This window comes from Maniola hyperantus, chromosome Z (assembly GCF_902806685.2).
Source record: "Maniola hyperantus chromosome Z, iAphHyp1.2, whole genome shotgun sequence".
NCBI classification, from domain to species: Eukaryota; Metazoa; Arthropoda; class Insecta; order Lepidoptera; family Nymphalidae; genus Maniola; species Maniola hyperantus.
In genome coordinates, this window is record NC_048564.1 from 2,211,148 (window position 1) to 2,231,837 (window position 20,690).

General features: G+C 42.3%; 1 protein-coding gene across 7 annotated transcripts in view; it reads left to right on the forward strand.

The window, feature by feature from the left end:
• Window positions 1-18,934, forward strand: part of ClC-c (chloride channel protein 3) — a 31,111-nt gene extending 12,177 nt beyond the window's left edge. For 6 of the 7 annotated variants that reach the window (XM_069508907.1, XM_069508909.1, XM_069508906.1 and 3 more), the window contains 13 exons: window positions 2,289-2,318; window positions 2,921-3,060; window positions 3,651-3,854; window positions 4,096-4,246; window positions 5,301-5,459; window positions 6,256-6,395; window positions 7,103-7,285; window positions 7,996-8,210; window positions 8,574-8,782; window positions 9,035-9,175; window positions 10,382-10,592; window positions 11,206-11,369; window positions 12,093-12,307. In XM_069508907.1, coding sequence (XP_069365008.1) covers window positions 2,289-2,318; window positions 2,921-3,060; window positions 3,651-3,854; window positions 4,096-4,246; window positions 5,301-5,459; window positions 6,256-6,395; window positions 7,103-7,285; window positions 7,996-8,210; window positions 8,574-8,782; window positions 9,035-9,175; window positions 10,382-10,592; window positions 11,206-11,369; window positions 12,093-12,307 — 2,162 coding nt within the window. Of the gene's footprint in view, window positions 1-2,288; window positions 2,319-2,920; window positions 3,061-3,650; window positions 3,855-4,095; window positions 4,247-5,300; window positions 5,460-6,255; window positions 6,396-7,102; window positions 7,286-7,995; window positions 8,211-8,573; window positions 8,783-9,034; window positions 9,176-10,381; window positions 10,593-11,205; window positions 11,370-12,092; window positions 12,308-14,490; window positions 14,593-16,275 lie in introns of those variants that run through there. The other variant, XM_069508912.1, reaches the window with a different exon arrangement.
• The last annotated feature ends 1,756 nt before the right edge of the window (window positions 18,935-20,690 follow it).

A 20,690-nucleotide genomic window follows, 5' to 3' on the forward strand; every position in this document is an offset into this window, starting at 1 on the left:
ATGGAATTTAAAATTATTTATTTTACATACCTACTTGTAGTGTTACATTTTGATTTGCATAGCTTTGGATGCTAGAGAAGCGTAATTATTGTTGTATGAAGCTAAATCGGCGATACACTGTTACCGTATTGTATGTGTATTATAGAACAGCAGATACCATTTCTATTATATTACTTCGAATTCTGTGATTCAAATCAATTTAGAGCCTCAATAGCTAAATGGGTAAAGGAGTGGACTGAAAACCTAAAGGTCGATGGTTCAAACCCCACCCGTTGCACTATTGTCGTACCTACTCCTAGCACAAGCTTGACGCTTAGTTGGAGAGCAATGGGGAATGTTAGGCATTTAACATGGCTAATATTCTTTTAAAAAAATCAATCGCATTGATTAGTCATTAATACCTACAGAGAGTGAGGGAACACAAGAACTTCAGACTTTTGGCAGTTAGATCGGCGGCTTTGTCGGCACTTTTGAATTCAACTGTCGTAAATTCATTCATTGCATATAATACGTAATAGTAATACCTAGGAAATAGAAAATAGACAATTTAGATTTCTTTATTTCACGCCTGCAATCTTGCCTAAGTAGCTATCATACATTTTTCATCCATTTTGAAAACATGATATATAACTAGACTTACCTCATTAAAATTAAAGAAGGATACGTATAGGAAAATCAAATCTTTTATGCACTTAAATACCAACGCACTTGAGCTGCGCTGTGCGACGCGGCGCGGCATTTATAGTTTACTAGATGATGCCCGCGACTCCGTCCGCGTGGATTTAGGTTTTTTTAAAAACCCCGTGGGAACTTTTTAATATTCCGGGATAAAATGTTTCCTATGTCAAGGCCTCGGGATGTAAGCTAACTCAAATTTCATCAAAATCACACAGAATCTGACAGACAGACAGACACACTTTGGCATTTATAATATTAGTATGGATATATGTTTTCACGGAGTAAGGTGCTGCCTCTTAAGTCTTAAAAATGTCTAAAAAATGATTCATATAAAATAAATGTACTAACAATAATACTCAGATAAGATATAAAATATTTTGATTAAAAATTAAGTCTGTTTAGTCATGACGAAAGATTTGATGTAGTTAGATGTTTTCATTGTTAATTATTATTAAAGATAGAATAGAAGAGACAACGGATCCCTAATAATGGACTCTGTAGCAGTCCTTGAAACTGACGATACAGTACCCCTCGTGGATCACAGCTATGTAGGTAAAATGTGCACTAAAATTAAGTAAGTTAGCCAAACGCACCTTTTTATATAAAATTGTGTCCAATTAAATTTCGGTTATCAATGTTTTACAAATTAACACATTAGGTATCTATCATGTAGGACATATTGATTACAACTTATTTAATGTAACGAAATGTTTCCAAAATTTATGTATAATGCGTACAAAATGAGTTCTCACATGCCAATCCATATACTTAATACTATAAGTGTGTGTTTGTATGTCTCACGGCCCAGCAGTTCAATCGATTTTGATGAAATTTGGTACAGAGTTAGCTTACATTACCATCCCGGGGACGTACATAAGCTGCTTTTTATTCCAGAAAATGAAAGAGGTCCCACGGGATTTTTAAAAACCTAAATCCACGTGGACAAAGTAGTGGGCATCTTTTAGTTAATAATATTTTAAATTATATTTTTTGGCGCCGTGGCCAATTAGCAGCGCGAATCGTCTACTCTTCATATTTTTTAAGACTCCACAATAGCACCAAATTGGCACTGACTCCAAAAAATATTATCATACGACTACATTAACTGTTGTCGGTATAGGTAGTGTGCGAAGGTTATCTTGGCGCGTGGCGAAAATCGGAACTAACCTTTCCGTCAAGTGTCCCCTTTGTTCTCTAAGCCTAAGATATTATGAATATTCTAAGGGATTGGAGAAAATAATTAATAACGCTCATAATATAATTTGTAGTTGCATGAGTTTTTCTACCCATACCACCGTAAAAAATGGTAGCTTCAAAATTTTCGAGCATGGCGACACTAAAATGTTGTGTTCGTCAATGTCACTGTCAGTGTCAAATTGACATGGCATCTAACCACTTGCCGTGGTTGCCTGAACTTTTATTATTATCTCTTTTTGTTTGCTTTCTCAAAAAAATCAAAGAAATATGATTAATTTAGTGTTTCACGAAGACTGAGTGAACACGCTTCCAGCGCTTCCACTTTATATCAAGCAAGATCGAAATCAATGTTGTTATGACTGTGCCTCAAGTTATAGTGTTTAGGTGATTTAAAAATAAAAACTTGTTTGCAGGGGACGCTGTTATGTTCTCCGGAATGCAAGGTACGTATTGTATTTTATAAATTACACTTGGAACTTGCCTTTAACTTGCTTGCATTACCGTAAAATTACTGTAAACATAACCTGTTTCTTAATTACAAGTAGGTACTGTTACAATAGGATCCCTTTCTAAAATGTTACACAAACGATCATATTGTGACATTTTCAGAAGTTGCAATTAAGTATTTTTAATAATAATTAAAAAAAAACATGTATACTTTCACAAGTACTTTCGAATCGTCGGATACATCTACCACTGGTTCAGAATGCCTTTCCTACCGTGAAGAACCAGCAAGAAACTCGGCTTCGGAAAATTTCCTTCCTTATCTATTAGATTGTTGCATGAGTTGGTTTGTTTTTTGTTTGTTCGTTTCTCCGAATACCTAACTTGCTTTATCTATACCTTCTTTACTTACATACTTTTCAAAGAGTATTTGACACTACAAAACTGTATAATTATATTTACAACTCTATATAAAATAACAGTTAAAGTGTGACTATCAACAAATGATTTTTAGTGTTATTGTAATGTTTTTTTTGACATTAGCTAATGTTTGACGGTTCAATGCTTTGTTCAATGGTGTAACACAACAGTTGTTTGTCAGGTGACGCAGATGACATCCCTGGTATTGGGCAGTATGATGACTTCCACACGATCGACTGGCAGCGCGATATCGCTCGCGATCGCATGCGCCACAGGTACATCGTCAAGAAACGACAGGACTCGATATGGGATTTTATTAAGGTACTGATTATATTATACCTTCTTATTTATTGATATGTCATCTATGTATCTAAATCTTAATATATAAAACAAAAAGCTGCCTGACTGAATGACTGATCTATCAACTCACAGCTCAAACTAATAGACGGATCGGGCTGAAACTTGGTGTGCAGATAGCTATTATGACACAGGCATCCACTAAGAAAAAACTTTTGAAAATCCAATAAGCTAGTATGAGTATGATTATAAAAGGAAAGGTGACTGAGTGACTGACTGATCTATTAACACACAGCTCAAATTACTAGACAGATCGGGTTGAAATTTTGCATGCAGCTGCTATTATGATGTACACATACACTAAGAAATAATTTTTGAAAATTCAACATCTAATCCAGTAAAATAGGACCGACGAAGGCATATGCATATAAAGAGAGGGACAAATTGACTGCCATATCAACATACAACTAAAACTGCTGATTCTTCTCGTAGGAAGGTAGGAATGGTAACCAGTGTGCAGTGGTAGATTCTATTGATGATTCAAAAGCACTTGTAATAGTTTATTTGAATAAAAATTTTTCTATTCGCTAATAATAATGTGTTGTTTTTGCCAGGGTGCCCATGACGCGTGGTCTGGCTGGGTGTGCGTGCTGCTAGTGGGAGTGTGCACGGGAGTGGTGGCCGGCGTCATCGACATCGGTGCTTCATGGATGACGGACCTCAAGTTCGGCATCTGTCCGCAGGCCTTCTGGTTCAACCGCGAGCAGTGCTGCTGGTCCAACGACGAGATCACCTTTGACCACGGCAACTGCTCACAGGTAAACTCACACAGTTGTTTGGCCTCGTTCATGTCCCGAACTGCTATCTGTATTATTGTAAATCTGTATTATACAAGACAGTCTTGTGTATATATTATATTGATAAGTATGTCTAAATTTAATAGGTTTATCTGATCAATAAATAGGCATAAGTATATGATGGGTACATACATTCGTGATACATTTGATCAGATCAATATGGAAACCCGCCTTGTTTCGTAATGAACGCTGTGTTCCTCAGTGGATGACGTGGCCGCAGCTGTTTGGCGAGTCTCGTGATGGTGCCGGCGCATACATCATCAGCTACCTGTTCTATATCGTGTGGGCGCTGCTCTTCGCCGCACTCTCGGCCTCGCTCGTGCGGATGTTCGCGCCCTACGCGTGCGGATCCGGTACATACTTCTTATATAGTTTCTATCTATTATCTATTTCACGCAGACTGTTTGGCTATGTTTATATGAGTGACAACCTCCCTGGCGCAGTGCTAATCGCTGTGGTTCTATTCCCGGCAGGGGATTGGAATTATAATTTCTAAGTTTCTGGTCTGGTCTGGTGGGAGGCTTTGGCCTTGGCTAGTTACCACCCTATCGGCAAAGCCATGCCGCCAAGTGATTTAGCGTTCTGGTGCGATGCCTTGCAGATACCAAAAGGGTATGGGTTTAATAAAAACTGCCATACCCCTTTTAGCCCGCTTCCATCTTAGACTGCATCAACACATACCACCGGGTGAGATTTCAGTCATGAGCTAACTTGTATCTGAATAAAAAGAAAGGGTGCACATTGTTATAGTGTGCGTGACGCTCAGTCTCGATCGCGACGCGGTTTATGTTACACACACAAGTGCATTGCTCAATGCACAAAGCTAAGCGGTCATCATGCAATAGAACAACTACACTCATATTAAAAACATTGCACCATTGTATTGTTTGTTAAGTATTCATAATAATAATTATTTGTAGATGGTAGAAAAAAGGTCTTAATACCCGCGTCCCGCGTCCGCGTGGATTTAGTTTTCTGAAAATCCCGTGGGAACTGTTTATTTTTCCGGGATGTAAGCTAACTCTGTACCAAATTTCATCAAAATCCGTTAAACTGTTGGACCGTGAAAAGCTAGCAGACAGACAGACAGACAGACACAATTTCGCATTTATAATATTAGTATGGATATCATTCAAAAAATGAATGGACTAAATGTCAGAAAGGATCCAAAAACCACATTTTATGAAATTTAAAAGTTTAATAGTCCAAATGCATTTTAACTGCGCTGTGCGATTCGACGCAACGCTGCTGCGCCTTGCTTCATACTAACTTATATGAACTATATTTCCCGCGCCACATCGCCCAGCGCAGCTCAAGTGCGTTGGGACCTTAATTGCTTACCTTAACTTGTCCAGGACTATTTTTAGTAGTAACTATTTTTCAACAATTGTTTTCCGCATATCTTAGGTATCCCGGAGATCAAGACTATTCTGAGTGGGTTCATCATCCGCGGCTACCTGGGCAAATGGACCCTCATCATCAAGGTTGTGGGTCTCATACTGTCCGTCTCATCCGGATTGTCCTTGGGCAAGGAGGGGCCCATGGTTCATATAGCTAGTTGTCTAGGTAAGAATAACACCAAATTTTGAAAACCAAAGTCATTTTAAGTTTAAAATTACTTTACATTTTATTCTACACTAGCTTATGCTCGCGACTTCGTCCGCGTGAACTACACAAATTTCAAACTCCTTTTTCATCCTCTTAGGCGTTGAATTTTCAAAAATCAATCCATCTAGTAGTAGTTTGAGCTGTGCGTTGATAGATCAGTCACGTCTGTCACTTTTCCTTTTATACTTTTAGAAGATTATTACATTACATATTATACAGACTCGGTTTTCACAGTTTCAACAAATGACACGAGAGGCTATATGGTAACTAAAGTATGAAATAATAGGAAACAATGTGTAAAGTATTCTAACTCATTCCCTCGCCTGGATTAAATCCTGTAGAAATATGTTCATCGAGTTTAAAATCACAACGGTACTAACAAAGTTTTCAGTTCAAAAATTGTCATTAGGGGAAAGCGGGAACAAAATTATATTTTGTTCTCATGGGAGTTTGAACTTTCTCTCTCTAAGGATTGGTCCGCGTTTGTGCTTTAGTATGTGTTGCCTTTTTTCTCAAAAATATAAAAAATTACAAGTGGCTCGTACAGGTAGTGATGAAAAATAGTGTGTGTAACTCGAAGCTAAAATATTTTGTTTCTCGGGCGGTGTATATCGAACTCCCCGCTATGTTCAGGTTCTACTTTAGAATCCTTCGCTTTACTATGAATTAAAAATAACGGCCTCGAGGAACATAATATCACTTTGGCCCCTGTATCACAAATAACTATTCTGAGCTTGATTTTGTTTGATGCCAGGCAACATCCTCTCATACCTATTCCCGAAGTACGGGCGCAACGAGGCGAAGAAGCGCGAGATCCTGTCTGCCGCGGCGGCCGCCGGCGTCTCCGTTGCGTTCGGCGCGCCCATCGGGGGCGTTCTCTTCAGTCTCGAGGAGGTACGATCAAAAATACTGTCTCCCTTATCACTGTGTTCCCTGATATAAAATATCCTTAAACTATAATAATCAGTCTTGGGTGTCTGATGGAAGGTTGCCACGATACTAAGGGTGAATCGCGAAAGGGGGAGCGTACTTCAGGCTTAAGCCTGAGCAAAGTACGCTCTATAGATTTACACAAGACAGATGTACATTTGTCAGAAAAGTCTGTCTCGTTTTAACTCAATCTTAAGTCTGAGCAAAGTCAAAGTACGCTCTATAGATCTCAGCCTTAGGGTTAATGCATAACATGATTTTTAATACTATTCGGAAGATCATAAAAAAATTAGACTATGCTATGACGAAAGATTTTGTACATCTTTGTTACCTATTATCTGTAAAAGCCATCATGATCCAAACTTCATAGTCGATCTTTCCTCCCTGTGTTGGAGACAATGCGCAGATAAACTTTCAGCTTTTATAAAATAACGAAGACCCTCACAGGTTCTTCCCCTAACCAGATGCGTTACAACGTTGTGCGGCGCCACACCGCAAGCGCAACGCAGTTGGGATCGGAGAGACGAGGCGGAAAGGGGTCGTGCGTTGCAACGCCATACTTTTTGTCGGAGCGGCTAGGAACTGCCCTAATACTCCAATCCGCAGCGGTGCGGCGCCGCAACGCACCGGAAACGCATCGTGTGGCCTCAGACTTAGTTAAATGTTCGCAGGTGTCATACTACTTCCCACTGAAGACGCTGTGGCGCTCCTTCTTCTGCGCCCTGATAGCCGCCTTCATCCTGCGCTCCATCAACCCCTTCGGCAACGAGCATTCTGTGCTGTTCTTCGTAGAGTACAACAAGCCCTGGATATTCTTCGAGCTCATCCCCTTCGTGGGTCTGGGTATCATTGGCGTGAGTATTACTACTAGATTAAGATCTTCCGAGACGGACGAGCGGTTTAACGTCAAGCATGCACATTGTCTTCCTAGACCCTAACACTAGTACTAGGCGGTGGCCATTTGTAGTTCAGTGCAAAACTATATCAACAGTATTAGAATTAGTCTGGTTCAGTTGTTCCAAGCCAGAGAATATTCACTAAAGAGGATTGCGGAAGGGACACAAGGAGCTTACATACTGGACACCTAGCATGTCTGAAGCCCCATGTCATATCCTAGATGATGCTCGCGGCTTCGCCCGCGTGGATTTAAGTTTTTAAAAATCCAATGGAACTTTGATTTTCGAGGACAAAAAGTAGGCTATGTCCGTCCCTGGAATGTGAGCTAACTCTGTACCAAATTACATCAAAATCTGTTTTAAACTGTTGGGCCGTAAAAAGATAGGAGACTATCCGTCTGTCTGCAGACAGACAGACAGTCTAACTGTCTGTTAGACTGTCTGTCTGTCTGCAGACACTTACATCCATACTAATATTATAAATGCGAAAGTGTGTCTCTCTGTCTGTCTGTCTGCTAGCTTTTCACGGCTTACTTTTTATGCCGGAAAATTGAAGAGTTACCATGGGATTTTTAAAAACCTAAATCCACGCGGACGAAGTCGGGTGGGCATGATCTAGTTTATAATATTAGTATGGAGTGTGGATTAATCCGTGTTTTTGTCTGCAGGGCGTGATAGCGGCGATTTTCATCAAAGCCAACATCTACTGGTGTCGGTACCGTAAATACTCCAAACTGGGCCAGTACCCCGTCACCGAGGTGCTCGTGGTGACCCTGATCACCGCCGTGATCGCGTACCCCAACCCCTACACGCGCATGAACACCAGCCAGCTCATATACCTGCTGTTCAACCAGTGCGGGATATCCAACTCCGACCCGCTGTGGTGAGTTATCTATTTCCCAGTCATGGGGTGCTCGTGGCCCTTCATGTATTCTGTGTCACATGACACATGTCACATTAATGATTAAACAATGGCGATGCTCATATATCAAAACTAGCTTATGCTCGCGACTTCGTCCCCGTGGACTACACACATTTCAAACGCCTATTACACCCCCTTAGGGGTTTAATTTTCAAAAATCCTTTCTTAGCAGATACATACGTCATAATAGCTATCTACATGCCAAATTTCAGCCCGACCCGTCCAGTAGTTTGAGCTGTGCATTGATAGATCAGTCAGTCAGTCAGTCAGTCACCGTTTTCTTTTATATGTTTATATTTAGATTAATAATAAATATAATTGCAGTCGCTACAACCGTAACTTCACGGACGTGAACTCAGCGATAGAGCGCGCCGCGGCCACGCCGGAGGTGTACAATGCGATGGGACTTTTGTTCCTGGCGCTGGTCCTCAAGCTGGTGATGACGGTGTTCACCTTCGGCATCAAGGTGCCCTGCGGCCTCTTCATCCCCAGCCTGGCCCTGGGCGCCATAGCCGGCCGCATCGTGGGCATTGGTGAGTGACGAGCCTTCCTCTGTTACCTGCGGAAAGTCACAATGCCATGGACATGCTGTTCTTGGCGCTGGTGCTGAAGCTATTGATGACGGTGTTCATCTTTGGCATCGAGGTGCCGTGCGGCATCGTAGCTTAAGCCCGCGACTTCTTTCGCGTGAACTACACAAATTTAAAACCATCATTATTGTCTTTTTTTACATCCTTTTTTGTTTGATGTGATTCGTTATGTTTGATAGTGTATTTATTCGTCAGGCATGGAGCAGCTAGCGTACAACTACCAGAACATCTGGATCTTCTCGGGCGAGTGCTCGACAGGTGACGACTGCATCACGCCGGGCCTCTACGCCATGGTGGGCGCGGCTGCAGTGCTGGGAGGCGTCACCAGGATGACTGGTCAGTTCCTATCACTATATTAATAAGGATCGCTGTATTTAAAGTGTTCTGAGGGACATTTTGCTCGGCGGGGTGATTACGTAAAATGTTGCAGTAGCGACAGCAACGCGACAGCAGTAGCAATGCGACAGTTCATTTGCTGTCTCTCTTCTTATTATATTGCTGTCTCTTTCTAGCCGCTGTTACGTGTGACGTTTGACAGCAATGATCGCGAGATTTACGCATGTCGCTAGGTACGTAATCACCCCGCTGATTCTGACAATCTGCGGAATCTAACAAAAAATGTATTAGCAAGTTCGTCAGAGAGTCTCGACAAGGCCTTAGGTTTTATATACAAGAAGCTGGAGCCTCGCTGGTGCCTGACCGTACAGCACGCGGCAGAAAATAATGTACATCGACCTCCTTTAGAATGAGATTTCGGCTTTGCAGAGCGTTGTCTCTGTCATTCATACCTATGTGACGTTTTGTCGGTCTCAACGACAGGCAATGCTCTACAAAACCGCCATCTCTTTCTAAAGGTCGATGTGCACTATTTTCTGCCGCGTAATGTAAGTTAGAAGTTAGTGTACGGTACGGTTTACTCGTAGCGCTAATGTTTGTGTGAATGTTAATGTTCTTAACATAATTAATGCTAATGTTCTTAACATAATTAATTACCACCATTACATCATTATCTTACAAATTCAACAATTATTGACAATGAAAAAATGGTTTGTTGGTTTATTGGTTTATTGGTTTGTCCTTCAATCACGTTGCAAGGGAACAACGGATTGACGTGAATTTTTGCATGGGTATAGTTAAAGATCTGGAGATTGACATAGGCTATTTTTACCTCGTTAAATTTAAGAGTTCCCACGGGATTTTAAAAACCTAAATCCAGGTGGACGAAATCGCGGGCATCAGCTAGTGGTATATAATGGTAAGGCATCGGCTAGTCAATAGCCTCTATATATAAAAATGAATCGCTGAATGTGTTGCTGATCGCAAATCTCGAGAACAGCATAACCGATTTCGCTAATTCTTTTTTTATAATATTCCTTGAAGTACGAGGATGGTTCTTACGGAGAGAAAAATTTAAAAATTGTAAGTATTAAAAAAAATAAAAAAATAAAGAATCGACTGTTAGGCGGTACAAAGTTCGCCGGGTCAGCTAGTAATCGAATAAAAAAAACGCGTTATCTCACTGTATTTATTGTACGGTTATAGTGTCGCTGGTGGTGATAATGTTCGAGCTAACGGGCGGCGTGCGCTACATCGTGCCGCTGATGGCGGCCGCAATGGCGTCCAAGTGGGTGGGCGACGCGCTCGGCCGCCAGGGCATCTACGACGCGCACATCGCGCTCAACGGCTACCCCTTCCTCGACAGCAAGGACGAGTTCCAGCACACTTCGCTCGCGGCCGACGTCATGCAGCCCAAGTGAGTGTGCACACATTACTGCTGGTAGCTTTAAAGCGTTGCTAAAACCCACCCAAGCTGCGCTCCACACAAATATTATTTCAGTTATTTCATATATTGCATGTCGCACTAGAGGGCACTGCACAGCGCGTTGTTTGATTACGTCACGAGGTTTGACAGCTGACAAAATTGTCAAACTGTGTCTCCTTTTCATATTACATTAGTAAAAAGAGGATGCGAATACTCTCACTATGTGAATACTCAGTCGCCGGCAATAACTAGGTTTAATAAAATTAAAAAAAAATTGCAATCATGTATAAAGGAAAGATTTTAAGTAATTAAAATATAGATAGATAGGTACAAATACTTTATTGCACACAAACAATATTATTTGCTTTAACATATGACTTTAAAATATCACTTGCTTTAACGGTGAAGGAAAACATCGTGAGGAAACCTGCATGCCTGAGAGTTCTCCATAATGTTCTCAAAGGTGTGTGAAGTCTGCCAATCCGCACTTGACCAGCGTGGTAGACTATGGCCAGAACCCTTCTCACTCTGAGAGGAGACCCGTGCTCTGTAGTTAGCCGGCGATGGGTTGATCATGATAAAGGAAAGATATGTAATGTTCCAGACGTAACGAGACGTTGGCAGTGATCACGCAAGACTCTATGACGGTGGACGATGTGGAGACGCTGCTGAAGGAGACGGAGCATAACGGCTACCCGGTGGTCGTCTCCAAGGAGTCGCAATACCTCGTCGGCTTCGTGCTGCGCAGGGACCTCAACTTGGCGATAGGTATACTGACTTACTCTAATTGTCACTTAACTGCGGGAGAGGACATGACGAATGCTCGCTTTATTTATGTATGTATGTATGTATATACTTTATCTAAATATATAAAACGAAAAGGTGACTGACTGACTGAGTGATCTATCAACGCACAGCTCAACTACTGGACGGATCGGGCTGAAATTTGGCAAGCAGATAGCTATCGTGATGTAGGCATCCGCTAAGAAAGGATTTTTGAAAATTTAACTCCTAAGGGGGTGAAATAGGGTTTGAAATTTGTATAGTCCACGCGGACGATGTCGTGGGCATAAGCTAGTTGCACCACAAAACACAAATGACAGGTAACATAAAGAAATCTTAAAAAGTAGGTACAAAAAGGCGGTCTTATCGCTAAATAGCGATCTCTTCCAGACAACCTTAACGCTAGGGAGAAAACGAATAAATGAACAAAGGTAGGTGGTGTATAATAAACCTAAATACCAATAGCTAAATAATAATCTCTATCGTACCTCTCTCGAATTATCTTTGGATAAACAGAGGCCAACCTAGCTCTGTCTCTGTTTATTCAGAGAGACTGACAGAGAGGGGATAGAGCGAGCATTCTCTCGTTTGGTCTAAATCCACTTTACACAACACACACTAAAGTTCCGATTATCATGGGCTATGTGATGTTATAATTATGACAAATCCAAGGTAAATTTTTAATATCACTTGTGTTTTTACCTACAGCCAACGCGCGGCGCACGCTGGATGGCATCACGGGGCAGTCGCTTGTGGTGTTTGCGGGCCCCACCGCGCCGTCGCCCGGCCCGCCCGCGCTGCCGCTCAACCGCATCCTGGACATGGCGCCCATCACCGTCACCGACCAGACACCCATGGAGACAGTGGTCGACATGTTCCGCAAGCTCGGTCTCCGCCAGACGCTCGTCACACACAACGGGTGAGCACTCCCTCTGGACAGCATCAGCCGCGTTCTGAACGTGGCGCCCATCACCGTCACCGACCAGACACCCATGGAGACAGTGGTCGACATGTTCCGCAAGCTCGGTCTCCGCCAGACGCTCGTCACACACAACGAGTGAGCACTCCCTCTGGACAGCATCAGCCGCGTTCTGAACGTGGCGCCCATCACCGTCACCGACCAGACACCCATGGAGACAGTGGTCGACATGTTCCGCAAGCTCGGTCTCCGCCAGACGCTCGTCACACACAACGAGTGAGCACTCCCTCTGGACAGCATCAGCCGCGTTCTGAACGTGGCGCCCATCACCGTCACCGACCAGACGCCCATGGAGACCGTGGTCGACATGTTCCGCAAGCTCGGCCTCCGCCAGACGCTCGTCACACACAACGGGTGAGCACTCCCTCTGGACAGCATCAGCCGCGTTCTGAACGTGGCGCCCATCACCGTCACCGACCAGACACCCATGGAGACAGTGGTCGACATGTTCCGCAAGCTCGGTCTCCGCCAGACGCTCGTCACACACAACGGGTGAGCACTCCCTCTGGACAGCATCAGCCGCGTTCTGAACGTGGCGCCCATCACCGTCACCGACCAGACACCCATGGAGACAGTGGTCGACATGTTCCGCAAGCTCGGCCTCCGCCAGACGCTCGTCACACACAACGGGTGAGCACTCCCTCTGGACAGCATCAGCCGCGTTCTGAACGTGGCGCCCATCACCGTCACCGACCAGACACCCATGGAGACAGTGGTCGACATGTTCCGCAAGCTCGGTCTCCGCCAGACGCTCGTCACACACAACGAGTGAGCACTCCCTCTGGACAGCATCAGCCGCGTTCTGAACGTGGCGCCCATCACCGTCACCGACCAGACGCCCATGGAGACCGTGGTCGACATGTTCCGCAAGCTCGGCCTCCGCCAGACGCTCGTCACACACAACGGGTGAGCACTCCCTCTGGACAGCATCAGCCGCGTTCTGAACGTGGCGCCCATCACCGTCACCGACCAGACACCCATGGAGACAGTGGTCGACATGTTCCGCAAGCTCGGTCTCCGCCAGACGCTCGTCACACACAACGGGTGAGCACTCCCTCTGGACAGCATCAGCCGCGTTCTGAACGTGGCGCCCATCACCGTCACCGACCAGACACCCATGGAGACAGTGGTCGACATGTTCCGCAAGCTCGGTCTCCGCCAGACGCTCGTCACACACAACGGGTGAGCACTCCCTCTGGACAGCATCAGCCGCGTTCTGAATGTGGCGCCCATCACCGTCACCGACCAGACGCCCATGGAGACCGTGGTCGACATGTTCCGCAAGCTCGGCCTCCGCCAGACGCTCGTCACACACAACGGGTGAGCACTCCCTCTGGACAGCATCAGCCGCGTTCTGAACGTGGCGCCCATCACCGTCACCGACCAGACACCCATGGAGACAGTGGTCGACATGTTCCGCAAGCTCGGTCTCCGCCAGACGCTCGTCACACACAACGGGTGAGCACTCCCTCTGGACAGCATCAGCCGCGTTCTGAACGTGGCGCCCATCACCGTCACCGACCAGACACCCATGGAGACAGTGGTCGACATGTTCCACAAGCTCGGTCTCCGCCAGACGCTCGTCACACACAACGGGTGAACACTCCCTCTGAACAGCATCAGCCGCCTCCTGAACATGGTGCCCATCACCGTCACCGACTAGACGCCCATGGAGACCGTGGTTGGCCACAAAGCTCACCACTGCGCCGGGGAGGTCCTCAACCTATACACTTAACTGACTTTAGGTCTGACTGTTCAAATTAAATAAACTGACATGTGCCACAAAGTCTAAATGCTTTGCAAATCACTACCAAATAAAGATTTTAAAATCTAAATATATAAAACAACAAAATGACTGACTGACTGACTGACTGATTGATCTATCAACGCAGAGCTCAAATTACTGGACGGATCGGGTTGAAATTTGGCATACAGATAGCTATTATGATCATAGACATCCGCTAAAAAAGGATTTTTGAATATTCAACCACTAAGGGGGTAAAATAGGGGTTCGAATTTTGTGTAGTCCGCGCGGACGAAGTCGCGGGCATAAATAATATCTGTCCCGGCTGTACTCATGTGTTTAGTCGACACTGATTTTAAAATAATTATTTTTTTCGTTAACAGGCGGCTACTCGGGGTTATAACGAAAAAGGATGTCCTCAGGCACGTGAAGCAGATGGACAACGAAGATCCCAACTCTGTATTATTCAACTAAATGAGTGCAAAGTCGAACAGATAAAGCAATTTGGCCCTGCAACTTTGGACTGGATCTTGAGGCTCTTCAACAAGTGCCTAGAAACTAATAACATCCCAAAAATCTGGCGCAAAGCCCGTGTCATTGCGTTACTTAAGCCTGGTAAACCTGCTGACGATCCCAAAAATTTCCGACCAATTTCTCTCCTTTGCCACCTGTATAAGCTGTTTGAAAGGATCCTTCTTGGCCGACTTACTCCACACATCGATGAAAAGCTTATTCCCGAACAATCAGGCTTTCGCCCAGGCAAGTCCTGCACGTCGCAAATTCTCAACCTGACCCAACATATTGAGGATGGTTTCGAGAGGGGGAAAATTACCGGTGTCGCTTTTGTGGACCTATCGGCAGCTTACGATACCGTAAACATCAGCGCTATGATTAAAAAGCTGTACGAAATCACGGCTGATTACACCTTTTGCCAGATCGTGAGGCAACTACTGAGCAACCGCCAATTCCAGGTCGTCCTTCAAAACCAAAAGAGCCGGTGGAGGAAACAGCGTAATGGATTGCCACAGGGTAGCGTCCTGGCGCCAAGCCTGTTCAATATCTACACAAACGACCAGCCTAGGGCACAGGACACTAAAAGCTTCATTTACGCAGACGACCTAGCACTAGCAGCTCAAGCGGACAGCTTCACGAGCGCAGAGGAAGCAATAACCAAATCCCTGAACCAGCTCGGTGACTACTATGCGGCAAATGGATTGAAACCAAACCCAAATAAAAGCAATAAAGTCTGCGTATACCACCTTCGTAATAAAGACGCAAACAGAGAACTTAACATCACATGGCAAAACACAAAATTGTCGCATAATAGATTCCCCAAATACCTGGGCGTAACCCTCGACCGAAGCCTGACAATGAAACAGCACTGCATGAACACCCAGCAAAAGGTCTGCACACGCAACAACTTACTGAGAAAGCTGACTGCGACTTCCTGGGGAGCTAAACCAACCGTCTTGCGCACTACAGCCCTTGCGCTCTGCTATTCCGCTGCCGAATATGCCTCCCCTGCATGGGAACGATCGGCACACGCAAAGCTGATCGACGTAGCTCTGAATGAGTCCTGCCGTCTAATAACAGGTTGTCTGAAACCAACACCTACCGACAAACTGCACCAGCTGGCAGGAATAGCCCCCCCTGAGGTGCGTCGAGCGGTCTCTAGCTCGGTAGAAAGAACAAAGCAGACACAGGATAGACGTCACCCACTATTCAGTCATAAACCGGCCCGTCCTAGGTTGCGCTCAAGGAATAGCTTCTTACACTCAGTGCAGCCTCTCAAGCAGTCCGCTGAAACTACACGTCTTGCTATGTGGAGGTCACGGCTAGGTACCCCGAATCCGAACACCAGCGTGAGGGAGAGACTAGCCGAAGGATACAATCTCAGCTGGCCTGTCTGGAGGTCGCTCAACCGCCTCAGAGCGGGGGTGGGGAGGTCTAGGGTGGATTTGGCGAGGTGGGGCTTTATCTCGGTACATGATACGCAGTGCATCTGCGGTCATCCGAAACAGACCATTGCGCACATGACTGGGTGCCCTGCGTGCCCGACAGCCTGCACGAACGAGGAGCTGTACAACGCTGCCGACCGAGCAATCGCGGTTGCGGCTTTTTGGGCTGCCCGTGTTTGAGGTGACCGTCGACTCGAAAAGAAGAAGAAGTGCAATGGCTTCGCAACACAGTGCGAGTTGGAGTACAGCTACGTGGCGGTAACTTTGTCAGTTCAACAGCTAGCACTGTCTAAACAAGCCCAAAGTTCCACATACATAAGACCTTACTTTATAGTCTAAGGCTGCTTTCAAATTAGAATCGCGTCGTATGCGTGTTATTAATTTATATTAATTTGATTCTATATAATGCGCGTACACGCCTCTAAAGGAAACTTATGCCCAATACGTCAAAAAGATTCACGTTTACAGTGGAAAGGTATAATTTTTAAGCGTCAGATGAAAATAGAAGTGCATTGTTTCTTCCGTTTGTATACTAGGATACGGAGCCGGCCCTTCCGGCATCAGTTTTCCCTTCCAATTTTAATATGGGTTCCTTCAAGTCAAGAGTGAATGGCATGTTCTAGGCAAGCGATCTTCATCCTAGACTGCATTATCACTTGTAACCAGCGGCGGGGTGACTCGTTAATTCAGTGTCTAATACTAAATGGTAGCCATCGAGCTCATTTGACATTGGTTCGTTCTACATCGCTGCTTCACTGAGTCATATTAAAATATTTTTTGTAGAAAACCTTCAATGGATTAAAAATAAATGTCAAATAAGCATATTGGTCTCATTTAGTTTTAGAAACTGAGTTAGCGAATCGCTAGGCTGGCAGGTTTGACTGCAGCCAGCTAGTCTATGAATTTAAAAAAAATTTGGTGGGTGAATCAGGCAAAAAAGCCCTAGAATTAGATAAAGAATACCAATTTTAGAAAGATTTACAAAACAACTTCTCGTATACCAATTTTTCTCGAAATACGATATTAATAGTTTTTTTTTGTATTGTTATCGATTTCTCAGAATACACGATTTACACGGATTTCTCGATACAACATTATAAGCTAATGAATGAGAGATAGAGATAGATATTGTATATAAAAAACTGTTTTCCTCTCCACTGTATATTATTTAGAAAAAAATATTTCGGGGCTTATTTGCTATATATATACTAACTACTACTTTTTAATTGTTTTTTATTTTGACTATTATTTTATTTCCGTTTCAGTAGAAACTGAACAAAACGTATTTACTGTAATTGTAGAACCCTATACTACATCTGTTTGTAATAATTTAGTAGGTATACCAAAACTGTCTGTCTCTAAACTAAATTTTTTGTGTCTGTTTTTTTCCTTTTGAGTTTTTTAAAAAGGGCGAAAAATAAATATTTATTAATAGCTAATTTCTAAAATTATATAACCTACTGTTATAGAGTACGCCCGGCCTTCTTCAGTGACGCATGCTCGAGACTGGCACCTAAAGCACAAATGTATGGATAAAGATGGATCGATAGCTCCTAATACCTTCTTGAAGCCTACTTATGGCTATCCCAAGTCGAGTTCTGGTCTAGAACGACAGTTCGGGCACTAGCCGGACTTTCTTGGACATTGCGCGGGGTGCCATTAAATTTGTTTTTGAGTTAATATTTTTTAATGTTAATTACAATGAAAAATACAGTGAAAGATAAACGTGGCCGAGCGCATTCAAAAGAGATGAGCATTGCCATAGAAAAGGCACCGATTTAAAAAACAATCGAGTTCATGCTGGCACCCTTAAGTACAAAGTGAAAGGAGATGGTTGAGCTCCTGAGTCGCCCCTACGCCAGTGCCATACACCCAGCAACTTGGGGCAGAGTTAGAATAATACAGTGAAAAATAAATAAACTGAGAGAAGAGAGAAGTGCATAACATTTAAATATTAAGTCCGTACCTGCCATATTATCTTCTCTCTATATATATAAAAATTAATCGCTGAATGTGTTGCTGATCGCAAACCTCGAGAACAGCTGTATCGATTTCGCTAATTCTTTTTTCATAATATTCCTTGAAGTACGAGGATGGTTCTTACGGAGAGATAAGTTTAAAAAAATTCCTGAAAAAGAATCGACTATTATTAAGTGGTACGAAGTTCGCCGGGGCAGCTAGTTCTAAATAAATATTTCCTTTACTTTATATATTAGGAGCGCTCGATCCACCTTTATCTATACATTCATGACCTTAAGCTACAAGATTTGTGACATTTCCAAAGAGAATACCTTTATTTGTGATCGCGGGCTCAACGCGGACTAAAATCCGATATACATTGACGCGAATTGAAACGTTAGTTCTATTTTTTCGAGGATTCTCCCGGTTTTGTGTGGTCCGGTCTGTTGGTGTCCTCGTGGAGTTTTTGTACGGGGTACTTTGTAGTCCATCGTGTACGTTATTCGATGTAGTTGTAACTTGGAAGCGATCTATTTGTCGGGCAAAAAGTACCCCGAGGACTGACTGACTCTGTGCAGGCTATTATGAATGCTAGTGTGTATATCGTTTTTATTTTTGGGCAGCTTCTATTGAAACAGATTGTATTTTTTAAATAGGAAATCAGGTGTAAAGAATGTTATTATTTATTGTATGTCGTAATAATGTGAGTTTTAATAAATAGTGTAAGAATACAATCAATTTGTCGTGTGTTTTGTTTAATTTGTATAATATTCGCTTTATTTTTAATGTAGCATAATATCTCATTGTAAACTTTTTTTTATGTTGATTTATAATATAAAATAATTTTCATATTTATTAAATTATTGTTAATTTGAATGAAACGACATAATAAAACTTAAGACGATACTTATGGCGGAATTTTTCTGCATGCAATATTGTAATTAAGAATACCTAAATATTATACAAACTTGCATTACTTCAGTTAAGTCCAGTTGCATGATAGCGATACGGTACAGACAAAGCAAATAGAAAATACAATGATTTTTGAAACAAAATGGGTTGCGTAAGTCAGGGTTTGTTAACTTTGGACCAAAATTGTATCTTTTACCATATTCATTCAGTATCACTTCTGACTTTGTTTATTACTTGTGGCCGTGAACGGTAAAGTTAACGTAACTTTAACCGCCTGTCGTGCAACTGGACCATAGTTGTAGAAGTGATTTTCAATAAGTTATTAAATTTATAAAAGAATACGGTAATCTAAAAACATAATAAATATTTTGACTAAAGAATCTAATACGGTCCATAGTAGGTACTGCTGTCAATATAATTTCACTGTGAACACTTAGCCTACGTGCTATGTGGGTAAGCCAGGATAATATACTGAGAAATAAATAATCCCACTGATCTCCACAAATACACTGGACTTACGATTGCCAACCTGTTTTTGGAGCAACTTGATTATCGCCATTTTGGCGCTGATAGCAACAATGAGCGTTATGTAAGCGTACTCGGAACAAATGAATAATAATAATAACAATTTATTTCAGGTAATGAAAATACGGATTGTATTTTCATAACAATATTCACACAATATGAAGCAGATTAAATTAATATTAAAATTGAATTGAATAAGAATATAAGTGTAACAAATGGAGCTAAGTGATGAGACAACATGGGTCAACACAGACCATTTGACAGTGTAAATTTTAATTCCTGGTACGCTCTGTGGGCCGCTTTGAATTTGCACGATAACTGTAATTTTGTATGGCACATCTTTCCAGCTTACTATGTCAATTTCAGTGAATAATCCACACATTCCTCTAGAGATTACTTCACTATCGTGGATAGTATAAGCGTATTACGGCGTTTAGTCGTTCGTATCTTTGTACCTATATTATTTATTTTATCAAAACCATATTGAGTTTCACTGGCTAAAGAATTTTACCAATAATTCTTTGATCAAGACAGGATTGTTATATTGATAAAAGCATTTCTCGTGCTTTGCTAATTTATATATTGAATGCGGGGGGTTTTTTTTTTAACAAAAGCTTCAACATAATGAAATTGGCAGCTGTGCTCAACAGAATATGCATAATATTTATTTTACTTTTTTTTAAATATTAAATAATTTATAATCAAGTAATTTTATTATATTAGTTTTCCTTTTAATAATCTTTATTGACATAATAATGTAATTTTACATGTACATACAGTATACATCTGAGCCTTTCGCGTGCGGCAACAATATGATTTCTGAATATGTTACGTTAAATGTATTGTTGAAAGGTATCTAGTAACTACACTGTATATAATATCATTTTATTAAATGTATATCAAACAATGTATTTTAATAATGAACTGAAGAAAATCATGCAATATTTATTGGTGTTTCATTTTATATCCATAACCTGGCTCCATAATTATCGCTTTTATATTTTAACAGTCCGTTAACAAGCTATCTTTTTGTGATGCAAACAATTGTAATAGTAATAACTTTCAAAAAATTGTACACTCTGAAATAAAGGCTATTTTTATTTAACAAGCTATCTTGTTCTCTATTCTACAGATAAACACTGTCTGGGCCTTTAATGTCGTATCTCACGAATAAGGATACATACTATTACAAAAGGTCTACTTTCAAGAGCATTTTTGTGTTTTATTTT